Source organism: Sciurus carolinensis, chromosome 11, assembly GCF_902686445.1.
Source record: "Sciurus carolinensis chromosome 11, mSciCar1.2, whole genome shotgun sequence".
NCBI lineage: Eukaryota > Metazoa > Chordata > Mammalia > Rodentia > Sciuridae > Sciurus > Sciurus carolinensis.
The window spans coordinates 64296971-64312551 of record NC_062223.1 but is presented as its reverse complement, the minus strand read 5'-3'; the positions used below and the strand labels follow the sequence as shown (position 1 = coordinate 64312551).

Here is a 15581-nt window from a genome sequence, read left to right as displayed (position 1 = left end):
TCTTTGATCTAGAACTTTAAGAATTTCTTTTCTTCTGTTTACAACAGTAGTTTTCTTTTCTTTTTCTCATCACTCACATATTTAATACATATACAGAGAAAGAGACAATCTTTCTAAGTCCAGTCTCCAAATCACAATTCAAAGAAAGCAAGAGAAACAAGATACTACCGCTGGAAGTATACATTATGAGAACATCAGTCCTTTAAACATTAAATTGTTCAAGCAGTCAACTTGCTCTGTAGTTTTCATTATTGAAAATTTAGGAAATACAGGTCAATTAAAAGAAATTTAAATATTGACATCTAATATGTGCTGTGATGCTCATCGTGTTCCTCATGCTTTTCTAAAGTCTTGACATTTTAATCCTTGTAATAATCCTTTCTTGACCCTCTGAAGAACTTATCATCCCTCTTTCACAGATGGGGAAATCAAGGCATAAAGAGGTTAAGACATTATGAATATGAGCTTCGTGAGGACAGGGGTTTTGTTTATTCATTCCCTGGAATCAGGAAGAATGACTGGCACATATTAAGTACAATAAAAATTGCTAAAGGAATATAGCTGACCAAGTCATATGGGCGATGAACGATGGAGCCAGGAATCAGACCCAGAGAGTCCACTGCAGACGCTGGTACTGAGCTTGCACATCCAGCCCCATAAGCTGTCCACCCAAAGGCACTGTGAATACTATGGTGTTCCTTCAAGTAGTGTGTGTATCTGTGCAGAAAGTAATTAGTGTGCATAATATATGTGTGTATATTACACACACACACACACACACACACACACATACACATCAAAACAGAACTTCTCTCTTAACCAAGAAGGCTATGTTCCAAGACATTGGATGCCTGAAACCAGGATAGTATCAAATCTTATATATACTGTTTTTTCCTATACAAGCACAAAATTAATGTCTTTTCTATACTAACTAAGCACTTATCGTACACTCTGGCCATAACTTTTGTGGTTTGAGGTGCCACAAGAAACTTACAAGAATTTCTTTTTCCTTTTTCACAATTTCACAGAAAGAACATTCACTCTTACCGTAGATTTTAGCAACCTCAGCATGTACTTTTCTTGAGAACTTTTACCTTTTCACTCAAAGGAAACACTTCACAACTTCTCTTTGCCATATCTGAATTGCCATCATCACTATTCTTACACTCTCGGGCCATCAGTAAGAACAATAACACAAGTACTGTGATACCAAGACACTCGATCTCATAACTGAGGTGGCTCCCAAGGGACTAACGGGTGAGGAGCATAAACAGGGTGGACACGTTAGACAAAGGAATGATTCACATCTTGGACAGGACAGAGTAGCATAGCTCGAGATTCATCACAACTCAGAATGACACGCAATTAAAACTGATTATTTCTGGAATTTTCCTTTAATATTTTTGGACCACAGTTGACTGTGGGTAACTGAAACCGCAGAAAGTAAAACCATCCTCTTGCTGCTGGACATAAATGTCTTCCAGAGAGTTATGTTTTTAATGATATATTACACAATAGTGAACATCTTTGTCTATCTTGTGTGTATTAGAGAGATTCTTTCTTTTAGAAAAATTCCCAGGAGGGCAGAGCATTCATTGAAAGGGTCTGATGCTTTCGATATTGCTGTTACTCACCAAGATGGTCTAGATGACATATGTCACCAGGTGATAAGAGCAACTTCTCTGTCCACAACTTTTCCAGCATAATGTTTTGTCATTAAAAGCACATGTGCAGATGTGCTTACAACCCTCAGGATCAAGCCTGTGGGTAGCATGACAGTCATGACCAGAAGTACAAACCCAGATTTTTGACTCTGTCCCTCAGTGATCATATTCTTTCTGGGTCCTCAGTGACTGGTAATACCAATGCATCAGCCCCATACAGGAGCTTTTTGTTGGTTGGTTTTATTTGTTTGTATTTTGCAGCGCTAGGGATTGAACCCTGAGCCTCTTGCATACCGGGCAAGTACTCTACCACTGAGCTACATCCCCAGACAGGAGCCTTTTCTGAGGTTTTAACTCTAGGTAAAACTTAGTAGACAGTGCCCACAACTGAATCCTTCTAGAAGGCCAGGAGTCTGGAGCTATTGTCTGCTCTAAATGTTGAGTTGCCACTCATGGTCAGAAGAAAGCCTTCTTTGCAATAGCAGTGATAACCAGAAGCTCTAATGAGTGCCAAAGGGATGTCTGAATCATTTCCTTTTCTTGGTAATTTCTCAAAACTGCTGTTAAAGCAGACTCATTGCTCCTAAGGAAGACAGAATGACCCCTAATAATGGCCCCAGTGTATGCTAAGTGCACAAAATGGACATTTTGGGCTCTTCCCTTAAATGTTCTCTGTAATGAGGACCCTTGAATCTGGTAGGACCATGAAGACAGGTAAAGATCTGGTAAGTCTTCCTTTTATGAGAAAGGTGGGGGAGAAAGCTAATGTTTTAATTGCCGAGGTGCCAAGTACTTTCATATAAGTTATAATAAAAGCATACCTGCCATTCCTGGGTAACTTCTGTGTTCCAGGAACTTTATTTATCTTTGGAAATCTTTAAACAACTTGTGTATCCACATAAGTACTACCCACCCTAGGTCAGGTAACCAGTAGATAAATGGTAGAGTTAATGAAGTAGAATTTAAGGTGCCATCAGCCTGACCCTATGGGTGCCTAATTAAGTCAGTCTTTTTCTCCTTCTCTACTGAGAAAACTATAACCCAGGGGGACCAGCCTTCCCTAGTGGAAATGGCTTAACATCCAGCACCTGGCTCAGCATCTCTGGACGCCTGCTGGTTCATGAACATCCCTCCCAGCTGCTCCTCAGAGCATTGCCTACACTGACTATTCACCGGAGAGCCCCAGAGGTATTTGGATAGCTCTCTTGTCTTCCTCCAGGGATCTTCAAAGTCCCAAACAAAGGAAGGGACCTGAGTGTTCCTGACTCAGTGTCCATCTGTTTAGGTTCTGATTCATGTTCAGCCTAGGGACAGAGATACTGATGATAATCCAGATTTCAGAGTCACGTGGGAAGGGAGAGGGTGCAGAGCAGACATGCTCACATGCTCACGGTAATCCAAATGGAGTAAACAGGGACATGGGGCTGCTCTAACTGATCTGAGCTCAGAACTCAGCAGTTGTCAGGGTCCTGATGGGAACCTTGGATTAGTGTAAAGGTGACACATTGGAAATCCAGCAATAATACAATCTAAGAAGGCACTCTATGGGACCTGACCAAGAACTGAAGGGGTCCAGGGTGGGGCATGTGATGATCAGAGATGTCCCTTGACCTTTAGAGTGGGACAAGGGAGCCTTGGGTAGGGTACTGCTGTATTTTGAATCTCTGCTTATATTGCCTAGCCCCTGAAACTGTAATTTTTTAATCCTCTTCCATTTCAGCTGTTCACGCCAAGAGCCTGGTGGCCATCTTGCATCTGCTGGTTGCTCTGTCTCAGTATTTCCGGGCACCAATCCGACTCCCAGACCATGTTTCCATCCAAGTGGTCGTGGTCCAGGTAAGATGGACACAACCACAAGCATCTGTGCTACTGGAGAGTTGTGGAGGGTGAATTCCGATGACAGTGAAGGCACACTGTCACAGGAACTGTGGGTAGATGGGTGGAAGTACAGCTGAATGGATGCAAGCGTGTTGAGAAGCCCCAGAGTGAACTTTCCGATGCATGTTGGATACCCTGACAAGAGTGCAAAGGATCGGGGAAAGGTGCATATGTATAGTATAGCATTGTGTCAGGTGTGTGCCTGGCCTTTACTGTTTTGTTAGAGGGACTGTTTGTGCAATGTGTAGCTGAGGGTATGTGTTGTGTGTGTTTGTACAGTGTATGTAGTAGGGTCAGAAGGACATGTGCCTGTGTGCACATGTGTATATGTGCATTGTGTACAGGAGTGTGCAGAGTACCCTACTTGCCACAAAGAATTTTATGTATCTATATCTATATATGTATATATATATAAATATATATTTTTTTAAGTTAAACAAATGATGGACAGGTATTGGGAGAGGCAGGTGTGGTGCTTGTGAGGGACTGTAAAAGAGTGACACTGTGTGTCAGTCCTGGAGGCACTGCTCCTTCTTATCCGCCCAGCGAAGCACAGCTGGGACTTCAAGTCATCTTTTCCAGATTGTTGGATGGAATTTCCATTCACATATGGCTGTGTAATTTCCACAATGAGGGTGTGCTTGCTCCCCATGACTATCTCCCTCTGCTTCTAACCCTGTTAAGTATTCAAATGCAATTTTATTTTCCAACTTTATGCCCATTTAGCAAAAGGTCATCATTTTGTTTGCTCATTTCTGTTCTTTTCCAAATAAACATGCTATAAGGGAGAGCTCCCCATACAAGCAGCTCCCTAGAAATCCAGGACTAGCCAGAGTTCTGGAATAGAGAACAAGATGGCAATTCTGCCTTCCCTCAGTCAGGCAGACACTTGAGAGCTGGTAAGCTTTGCCTGATAAGGCCAGGTCAGTTTCCAGGACAAAAGAACTTAGAGGTGAACTGTCAGGGATCAAATGTTGACAGTAGGGAAGGACACCACTGTGCTCCTAACCAATTGATCAGTCGTGCCCTAAGGGAAAAGCATTTCTTCCACATCTTCTGGACTTAACTCTATGAAGAATCAATAGAAATATGTCAGCTTGGCCTTGTCTCTAGGGGACTAGACTCTAGATGGGAAGCAGAGAGGGCTGTGAGCAGCCAGCACAAAGCTGTGTGGCTCAGACCGGAAGTGCAGCTGACCACCAGGTACTCACTGTCTTTGTTTCTTGAGCTCCTCACCCGTGTCAGGCCTTGTGTTTGGCATTTTATGTATGCCGTGAGCATCCTGGGACTGGCATCCTCCAAGCGAACCAGGCCATCTCCATCGTGTTATCTTACCAGTCAATAATGCATGAACCCATCTCTTTCTCTTTTTAAAAACTACCTCTGGGGAAGGAGGGATGAGCGGGTCGCGCACAGAGGAGTTTTAGGGCAGCACAACTCTTCTGCACCATTCTGCCATGGTATGCCATGGACAAGTGCCACCACCACACTTGTCCAGACCCACAGGACATACGGCACCAAGGCTGGACCACACCATAAAGGATGGACTGTGGTCGAGGTGGATGTAGGGGTGCAGGCTCCTCATTTTGAACAGAATCCCACTGTTCTACAAGGTATCAGTAGTGGATAAAATAGGACCCATGAAGGGGTAAGAGGAGAGATGGGCAGTCTCTGCACCTTCCTCTCCATTTTACTGTGAACCTGCAATTGCTCTAAAAATAAAAGTCTATTTTTTTAAAACCATGATGCCTAGAGCAGTTCATGAGAGAGTACTTTGGTAGTGTGGTATCACTCACATTGAAAGAATTTTTTCATGAATATGCATACTGCCATTCTGTTCATGCCGAGGTCTTTCATGGATGGTAGAGATAAATACTTTTATGCAAACTGGCCTTTTTATTTATTTTGTGACAGTTCATCCCCATTCTCTAGCCATTAATATGTCGAACATCTTAGTATTTTTCTTACCAGCTTGAGTAAACAGACCTCTAATGGAAATAATAAAATCTGCCAGTTGGGATCACTACAGACAAAAATTAATAAATAATTAAATAACCCCCAAGAACAACTGAAGACTTGAGCAGGAGAGAGGGGCTCCTATTGTAAAACAGCCCCCTTCCCATGCCTAACTCTGACCCCAGTTATGGGCCACTGGAAGGCTGCTGTCGGTGTCACTTTCTCCCGCAGGCAGTTTAGCTAGCATGAGGACATGGGGGTGGGGGACTCATTACATAAAGTGGCATCGGTGCACGTGTGGCTCTACAGGATGTTTTGCTCTGTCAAGAAAATAAGCACACAAGCAAGACTCCGCCTCGGCAGAAAGTCGCTACTGAACCACAGGAGAACTCTCTAGGGGACAAGTCTGATGCCAGTGAGCCAGGGGGGCGTGAGAGGGGCTGTTGGACACACGTTTTCTTCTCCGTTTTGCATTTATTTCTGCATGAACTTGAAGCTGAGGTTCTGTGTCTGTGAATGGCTTCATGAGACACAGCATTCCACTAGATCCGTGTGAAAATCCGACATGTTTCAAAACGAAATTTGGGGAAAGTCCTGATTTATCTTCACCTGGTCCCTTTGGAGTACCTTTTTTCTTTCTTAACTTCCTATTGGCTTTGATAGTCCATTCTTCCTCATCTAATTCAGATAGAAGCTTGGCTTTGTCCAGCTCTGCCTTTCCCCTTGCAAAGGCCCTCCTGTCTGTGGCTACTGGGAACTCAAAGGGACGTCTCTGGAAGTTTTGGCGGGAGGCTCAGATAGGCAGCTGAGCCCCCTTCTCTCCCCACACCCTGAGGCCCCTTCTTAACACTCAGCCTTTGGGAAGATGAATTTGCTGTCAGTCCCGTGCCAGGCCCAGACTGTCCTTGGAGTATGCTGCTGGCTGTGTTAGGGATCCAGGAGAGTGACTGTCCCTCCCGATGCCCCTTCATTGACCCATTGTCCATAGGATGAGGGCTAACCTCTCCAAACAGGTACTCCAAGCTACTAACTGTGCCCGCCCCCCCAAACAGCCTCTGGAACACATTTGAGCTGTCCTAACTCTGCCTTTTGGCTGGGCCATTCCTGCCACTGGAATGACCTCTCCTCAGTGTCCAGCCACATCCCATCTTCCCTCAAAGTTCCCACTCCAGGACACCCTCCCCTTGGAAGGTTTCCCTGACCCTCTGACCTGAAAATGCTTGTTCCTGTCCTGCCACCAGCCCTTTCCGTCAGCACAGGGCAACCACATCCTTTATTACCCCCAACACTTTGGAGAGTAGAGAGGCCCCATCCATGGGACATGAACCAAGAACCATCCTCACCTGCCTCCTTCCCCCCACCCCATTACTCCGAGTTCCCCAAGGCCCAAAATCCCATCATACACTCCACAGTATTTGTTGACTCCAGCTCAGGGCCTCATATCTAGCAGGCACTGTTCAATGAGATAAAGAAGAAGATGGATTGGTGGGAGAGGGGCAGACAGGTGATGGACGGAGCACTGGCTGGCTGAGAGTCTCCAGGGTGCTTAAGCTTTTCTCAAAGGGTGAACTTGATACTTAGGTGAGGATCATACTACTTACTCAAAAGCTCCCCTATTCATCAGTTAAAAAATAAAACAAACAAAAACCCCAGCTGCCTCTGTGTGAAGTTTCGAGTTGGCCTCAGTTCCCCTTCCAGCCCTGCAGTGAAGTGTTTCTCAGCCTCCCCGCATGGCCTCAGCTGGAGGGCAGACACACCCTGGCCTTTATTTCCATTTGGTTTACTGTGTACTCCAGGAGGCAGTTTGCTTCCAGTAGAACGTCTTCCAATAAAGAAAAGGAAAGCCTCCCCATCCAAGAAACAGCCTACTTGTTTGGACTACACACTAATGCACTCACATCCTAATGGTACAGTCCAGTCCCCCGAAAACCAGGACCTCTTTTTGCTTCCAGCATTATTGCTTCTCCGGATGCATTTCTTAAACAGCAGTAACTTTCTCAGTGTCAGGAATGCCAATCAGTTTTTCTGTATTTTTCTAAAGTTCTTTTTTTTTCCCTCCTCCCAACCCCTCTCCCCACCCCCATTTCAGAAACGAGAAGGAATCCTCCAGTCTCGGCAAATCCAAGAGGAAATAACTGGTAACACAGAGTATGTCAACACCATTGTTGCCAGCGAGTCTGTAATGGAACACAGATGTTTCTCCGAAATTCATCCATTTGCTGATATTTAGTTTTCATTTATTGGGATTGCAGGAGGGATTAGCCTGCAGCCAATGATTATAGTTTAGCCTTTTCCATGCATTCAAAACATGCCTCTTGATGCTTAAGGTACAAACTTGGGTGGGGAAGTGGGGAGAGGGGAATTAGCAGTGATTGAAAAATTCTAATTTTGTGGCACTCCAGGAAAAAGTGTACCCAAAAAAGCCAACCAGCATGAAATCGTCATGCCATAAACACGGGGTGGAATTTAAATTGTTAACCTTCAAAAGGACATTTTTCTTCCTCTTCTGAATCTGATTTATTTGGTCACATGCCATGACCCAGAAAGTCCCTCTCTACCTTAGAGCTGTCTTTTGGTTTTTGTTATTTGTTTTTCAGTTTACTTTTAGAAATTAGAAATATCAGGACATTTAAAAGGATTGCTATTTGGAACCAGAACTTTGTTCTTAAGCAGAAAAAGCAGGTTGGTGTATGGGGTGGAGTGGGATCATTAGACAGGACTGAGCGGAGCCCAGCAAAGTCAGTCTCCAGCTGTCCCTGCTCCCCGTTTTTTCTCTGTTCCCCTTGGACATGAGCAGCAGAGAGGAAAGAACTGAGCCCTCTCAGCCTGTCTGACTTGAGCCCCTGAACCTCTCTGAGCTCAGTGTCTTCATCTCAGAGTGGGGAGCAGTTTCCTAACCCAGAGGCGTGATGAGGTTCAGTGTGTCCAGTTATACGCCACCCACCCGCCAGCCCAGAAGGCCATTCTTCCTGCATTTCCCCTCACAGCCGACCACATCTCCCAGGCTCCCTCCCACTCCAGTCGTGACTCAAGGCTCTGCCTGTCTAGACCACCCTGTGTGTGTTTAAAAAAGGCCTGGGGTACATTTCAGGCCAAGAGCAGGAGCAGGGATGTAGAGTGGCCCTTCCCAACAGGCCTAGTCCGTGGCCCACCAAGACATTGTCAAGGGGCCCCACATTGCTCCAAGGGCCAGTGGTGGTAGCGAAGTGTCACATGATCCACAGGACACCTGGAAGCCAGCCTTGGCTCTGAGGCAGAGCTGCCCAGGGTCAGGATCCTCCCTCCCTCCCCAGCTGGGTTTGTTTCTGCTCACTGTTTCACCTTCAGGAGAAGAGGAAGACAAAGTAGAGAGAAGCATGGCCTGTGAGAAAGTCCTGAGTCAGGTCCTGTGACATTTCAGATTCCAGAACAATCTCTCAGCCACATGTTGTGCTTCCTCTGGCCCCTCCCTCTCTGCCACATCTTCCACAGTACATAAACATGGGTGCAACTCCCAATAATGACAACACAGTGCAACTTTTGAAGCCCTTTGGTACCTACTGACGTTCATAATAGTCATGTGAAGTGATGGTTATGTGCCCTAAAGGCCCACTGCCCAAGGGTGAAGGAAATTGTATCACTGGTCTTTCCAGCAGTTATCCAAGTTCATTATTCTTTCTCCAGTCACTACATGCAAATGGTCGTTTAGCGGGTGATGGGTGCACAGGTGGATGAACCAATATCATAAGAATCCTAACGAGAACCAAAAATGTATTGAAAAAAATACATTTTTTGAGCATTTCCTATATACTAGAAATTATGCTAAAATCTTTCTCAATATTAAACACTCACAATATCCCACTGAGATATTTACCTTTATTCTCATTTTAGGGATACGAGACCTGAAGCCCAGAGAAGTTCAGTAGCTTGCTCGATTGAGATCACGTAGCAAAACAAAATGGCTTGAGGGAACTTAAAGTCTTAAGTCTTAAGTCTTATATCTCTGATGATTATGCTCTTAAGACTTTGCTGCTTCTCTGCTCTAAGTGATTCCAGTTGCTGCCCCGTTGGGAGAAATTTATCCTGCATCAATGGCAGGTGCAACTTGGGGCCATCACAGAATGAACAGGAGAGACACAGTTGACCTCCCCAGGCAGTTGCCCACAGCAACTTGGGCGGTGAACCTTCACATCAGAGGTGACTTGATCTCTGCTCCTAAGAGTCCTAAGATTCTCTCACTGGGACTCTCCAGCCTGAGCCCAGTGTTTGTTCCTAACTACAGGCAGCAAGGTGATTTTAGTTAAGACAAGAAATGGTCCTTTAAGCATCGTTCTGCCAGACTTAGCGTTACACCAGTAGATCCACGTAGCAGGAACAAAGTGAAGCCGCAGCAAGTGGAGACGGTGCACTATAAAATGGCAGTGGAGGGACGCTTTCGGAGTTCCTCAAGTATGGACAGGCTGGGTGACAGGCAGGGAGGAGCTGGATCCTCTCACAGGATTAGCCTCTCCTAAGGGGTCAAGAGAATAGTCACACTGCTTTCTTTCTCTTTTTTCCTCCAGGGCTCTTTCCGGAAGGCATGGTGAGTTGCATGAGATTGTCTGCCTGGATGTGTCTGTCTGCAATAGCCTGGTGGAGGAGGGCAGGCTGGCCAGGCAGGGAGGGACGCTGACAGGTGGGAAGACCAACGCTGGCAACATCTGCAGAGCCCCTGCACCCACGGCAGTCTTGCTCTGTGCGTGGGAAGAGGCATACGAACACCCTCGGAGACTAGCCCCTCTCCCTGCTCCCTCAGTGTAACTTCTACCTTCCCATTTCCCAGAACTTTGGGGTTTTTTGTTGGGGAATGTCGGAGATCACCTCTGTGGCAGTCTCAGATTGACCCTTCGGTGACAAGTGGGAAAAAGGCAGGCCTCAGGCCACAGACCTCTCAGCACTACACTTGCCTCGGAGACCCTTCTCTGTGCCTGCCTCTGATCCCCACCATCATTTCACCCCTGGGTTTAGAAAGTGGCAGCTGCAGCAAGAATCCCTGCGGGGAGCTTGACAGGCTGTGTGCTGTGGCCTGATGGTTACTCCGGATTGTACTGTGAAATGTTCCAGTCAGGCTAAAAGCAGTGCATTGTTCTGCATTGGCAGAACATGTCAGAGTTTATAGGGCGCTTCTGTCCTCATGACAAGCAGGGGCAGGTTCGTTTTAAAGATGACATTTTATAGAAGAGGAAACCGAGGCACAGAGAATTGACATGACCTAGGTCCCTCAAGGGGAGGCACCCATGTTCCATCCTGGAGCTCCCTCGGGGCCTGTCCTCTTGTCTGTGACCTCTGCCAGGGTGCCTGTCTTACTGTCCTGCTTTTGAAAGTTAGAGTGGACTGATTTGATATGTGGATAACATTCCACCTCCAGGTAGCTGCAGAAATGCTTTAGAACCATGACAACAGCATGATATGACTAATCCCAGGTCACAGCCTGGCAGAGCCCCCCCCCGCCCCACACTCAGCACACCAGGGTAGACACGCACCGAAAAGGCCCCAAGGGTAAATCAACGCAGCTCAGCCACAGCCCCAGAGTTCCCACAGCAGCCCGTACCTGGAGCCTTCCTGACGTGGCGGGTTGATCACATGACCCTTAAAGGCTCATGGATCTGGGACTGGGCAGACCCTTCCTCTAAGAAGAACGTTGTTATGTTCCCTCTTTCAGAACGCGATGCCTTCGACACCTTGTTCGACCACGCGCCTGACAAACTCAACGTGGTGAAGAAGGTGGGATGTGATGCCTTGAGGGAGGTGGGAGGCCCAGGACGCTAGGAAACCCCCTCCTGTGGCGGCAGTGTCACAGCCTCATCTCTGCAAACAGAGCTTCCCCGACATCCATTCACCTGTCATTCTCAGTAGTGCCTCCCCAGGCCCTTTCTTCTCCCATCACGCGCCCTTCCCGTCTTCCCGCCCACACTGACCCCAGCCTCCCTGCTCCTCATGTACAGTTCCCTGTCTCCCTGGGCACAGGCAGGTGCAGCAAAGAAGAGGCTGGAAGGAAGGACCCAGCAGCCTCATTTTATCTCTGGCCCCTTCCCAACTCCCCTTACTTCCCCCTCCCAAGGCTCAGACACCCCACTTGTCATCCTGCCTCTTGGGATGTCCCTGTTCCTCTCAGCCCACATCATTTGGAAGCCAAGCAGGGACTTGCACCTCTCCCTATGGGCCCAGGACCTTTGCACAGGCTGCCCATCCTCACGGGGAGTCCTGGGGCAGCCTCCTATCTTAGTGTCCCTACACTTCTCTTTTAGACACTCATCACTTTTGTGAACAAGCATCTGAATAAACTGAACCTGGAGGTCACGGAACTGGAAACCCAGGTGGGTGACAGCCCAGGCTTGGGTTGGGGAAGGGCCCTGGTTGACAGGCAGTGTTTTGAGTACCCCACACCTGGACCAGGAGGATTTTCCAGGCTGAGGCATGAGGACCTGTTTTCCTCAGAAGGCTGAACTGGATGGATTGCTCTGTGGATTTTCTTTTCCAGCTTTGTATTTTGAAAAGTTGCAAGAACAAATACCTGTATGCTCTTCGCTTGGACACACCTATTGTTGATATTTGGTCACATCTTTCTTTCCACCCCTAAGTATTTCACACACATCTCTTAAAAACAAATACACTCTCTTAGGTAACCACAGTACCATATTAGATGCAGGCAGCCATAGATTATCCCTCGATTGCGCCCCTTGTGATGAGATTCAGGGTGTTTCCTATAACAGCACCTCCTACGTGATGCTGTGTGCCTCTCTGTGCCTCTAGAGATGGCACTTGAGTCTGTTAGCCCCACGATGGGTGGTGACTGGAATCTCCTGGTGAAGGTGGTGTCCACCAGATTCCCAAACTAGAACCTACTAGAGAGTTCTTTATCTACCATCTGTACTCACTAACTCATCTTTAACATATTGTACCCTGATTCCCCACAGCCTCTCCTCCCAGGTGAACTTCTGCAGTGTGGCTTCCTCTTGCAGCCACCTCCCCTTATCTGCAAAGGCCATTGCTGGGTCTGTCTGAGTTCTCCCCATGTGGAATGAACTTCATCTACTCTTCCAGGAAATGAGGAACACTAGAAAAATGAAGCTTCCTCAAGGAGGCTAGAATGGGCTTCTGGAACTTTCACCTCTATTTTCGAGGGGAGGAAGTCACTGCCTAGTGCTCTGGGGTCTGTTGGGGGTTTCACCCACTGTTCCCACCAAGTAGGCAGCACCAGCCATCCCAGGTGGGAGCCATCCTTCCCCTAACCCAGGGTCCCTCCTGGGTGCACAGACGGAGATCTTTCATCCTCAACCTCTTCCAGCCACAGCAAGGACGAGGCCCAGTTGTCTGGCTCCCAGATGGAGGGCATTGACAGTTCTGAAATCTGCTCTCCAGTCTACCAAGGGTAGTGTGAGATGAGCCACGCTCAGACCCCGCCCACCTCAGCTGGTGGGGCGGAGCAGGGACACACCGCCCTAGTCAAGACCAGGCTCATTACTCCAACCCTCAGTGGAGGCTGAGCACAGGCCCAGGCCGGCCACCCTGCAGAGTTCAGTGGGACATGCACTGCCCTGGCCCACACTCCCATATCTCAGTCTCCCTATGGTGGTCCCAAAAAATTTGGCCTCTTTTGAAATCTAGCAAGTGTTATCGACACCATGAGCATGTGATGATCCAGCCCCCTTTGAAAGCTGCGAGAATATCAGATTGACCTCTGCTCAAGCCAGTTCCACACCTGGAACACCAACTCCTTCCTAAACATGCTCCACGCCCCCCCCAAAGCCCACCCTGATCCCCGTGCACACTGGCCTTGCTCCCTCCCCGGAGCAGGAGGCCTGCACTCTCAGCGCATAGACTGGGAAGCACTTATCCTGTGGACCAGGTTCCCCAATCCCTCTGACCTCCACGTCCTGGAAGGGCCCAGGCTCTAAGCCTTTTGTTTTGCCAACAAGAGCTAGGAAGTCAGCCCTGGCTGCTGCCGTTTCCCAGACAGCAATGGCATAATTAATATTTATCAGATGCTCCCAAAGCAGTTCACAGGCACCTTGCATGGGTCAGCTGGGTTAGTCCTCATCACAACCCCACAGAATGGATACTGTGCCATGGTCCTCCCCGTGTTACGGGTGAGAACGGTGAGATGCAGAGATGTTGCAAGTCCCATAGTGAGTAGTAGGACTGGAATTGGAACCCTGGAGGCCTGGCTGCAGAGCCCATAAGCTTCAGTGAGGAAGGGGACCCCCCAGGCCTGCCGGACACCAGAGTTCTTTCTCCATTCAGAAAGCAAGTGCTCTTCCCCTTGACCACCACCTTTCCCACCTCTTGTGCCCCACCCGCCCAGGCTCCTCCTCCTCCCTCGCATCTCCACGCAGGCAGTGCCCCTCCAGAACACCTCTCTGCCACCTTCATTAGGAGGGCGGCCTCCATGCAGTCTCCCATGGGACTGTGACCTTCTCAAGGGCAGGAGCCACACCCCATGGACTCTAGCCCCACGCCCAGATCAGGAGGGGTATGCTGTTAGTGTCTGTAAATACCAGTCAATTGAGATGGGTCTGGGCCTATGGCTCCTGTGTTGGCCCAGCCAGTTAGGGGGCAGGCCACTACAGAGCAGACTGCCAGCCCCGGGCCACCACCCTCACCCCCATTCACAGTCTGCATGGGGAGGTCGCCTTTGGGTGGAATGACGTGGCGGCTGATGAGCCCCTGGGTGGAGCTTGGTGGGGGACTCAGGCCAGCGCTATCACCTGCCCCTCTCCCTCCAGTTTGCAGATGGAGTGTACCTGGTGCTTCTCATGGGGCTCCTAGAGGGCTACTTTGTGCCTCTGCACAGCTTCTTCCTGACCCCAGACAGCTTTGAACAGAAGGTAAGGGGAAGGGGCATCAAGGGAAGCCCACAGCGCACATCCAGCTGATCTGCCCTCACCTTCGCTGGGGCTGTGGGTCTTCAGTGGTTGGCACGGGGCCCATTCTGCTGAGCTGCTGAGCTGGGAAGATGCTCCATGCAGATCCTGGGCATCCCAAACAGTCCTCCCCTTCCCCTAGCCACATGCCCCTGCCAAGTGCCCGTCTAGAGGTGACAGAAGGTGGCTGTGAGGCCAGGCAGACCTGAGGCCCATGCCCAGCCTGACTCAGCCTCTGCTTGCTGGCAAGGCATTTGGTCCAGAGACCCTCTTCAGCTTCTTGAATATGTCTTGCCCTCTGACCCGTCCCAGTGTATACAGAGGCATCCCCAGGCTTGATATCCTGGCAATTGACACAGGAACACAGTAGGACAGGAAGAGCGTCCTCCAACTGCAGGCTGGGATCAGCAAGCTCATCCTCCACGTGGCCCGCTTCCGTAGCCACATTGCTCCTTCAGATTAGCTCAGCCTCTGCCCCTCCAGCTATAGTGCTGCGCTCCTTCACTTCCCAGTGGCAGGTCTCAGGGCCCCAAGGGTCTAGAATGAGTGCGTGACAACACGTGCCCTGAATCTGTCTCACCAGGTCTTGAACGTCTCCTTCGCCTTTGAGCTTATGCAAGACGGAGGTTTGGAAAAGCCAAAACCGCGGCCAGAAGGTAATGTGGTTTTCTCTGGGTTTGTGACCCCAGAGCGCGACCTTCTCCCTACACACAAGTGTTCAGAACTCAGGGAAAGGCTCAGATTTTGTAGCAGGGGGAAGAGTCTCTTTTCTGAAGGCTTCTGTGTCATTTGCTGGGGAAGGAAGGACTGGGTATAGCCACTCAGCCCTGGAGACCCTGTGAGCTTTAAGTCACATGGCCATGGGAAGAAAGAACCTGAAATCCACAACTAGGATCAGGGCCCAAGTAGAAGTACTGCTGCAGGAACTACCCTGTGCCAGATTTCCAGATTTTTCTATCCCTGCAGAGTGCTGACCTGCTGGCACCAGTGGGGGTGAAGAGACAGCTCAGACAGCTCTGCGCTGACCCTCGTCGCCTCCCCTGTTCCAACAGATGGGGAGCTTTGCCCGCACCAACTCTACCCCAGAAGGAGGCTTAACTGCAGGGGTTTGGATGGCAAATAAAGTAGTCCCCCAGTATCCCTGGAGGATTGGTTCTAAGACTCCCCAAGGATACCAAGCTCAGAGGATGCTCAAGTCCTT

General features: G+C 48.7%; 1 protein-coding gene across 1 annotated transcript in view; it reads left to right on the top strand.

Moving 5' to 3' along the window:
• The window catches only part of Parva (parvin alpha), a 150460-nt gene that overhangs the window by 119884 nt on the left and 14995 nt on the right, over positions 1-15581 (top strand). The window contains exons 6-12 of the mRNA XM_047516544.1: positions 3385-3500; positions 7588-7646; positions 10040-10059; positions 11179-11240; positions 11765-11833; positions 14243-14344; positions 14964-15036. Coding sequence (XP_047372500.1) covers positions 3385-3500; positions 7588-7646; positions 10040-10059; positions 11179-11240; positions 11765-11833; positions 14243-14344; positions 14964-15036 — 501 coding nt within the window. The remainder of the gene's footprint in view (positions 1-3384; positions 3501-7587; positions 7647-10039; positions 10060-11178; positions 11241-11764; positions 11834-14242; positions 14345-14963; positions 15037-15581) is intronic.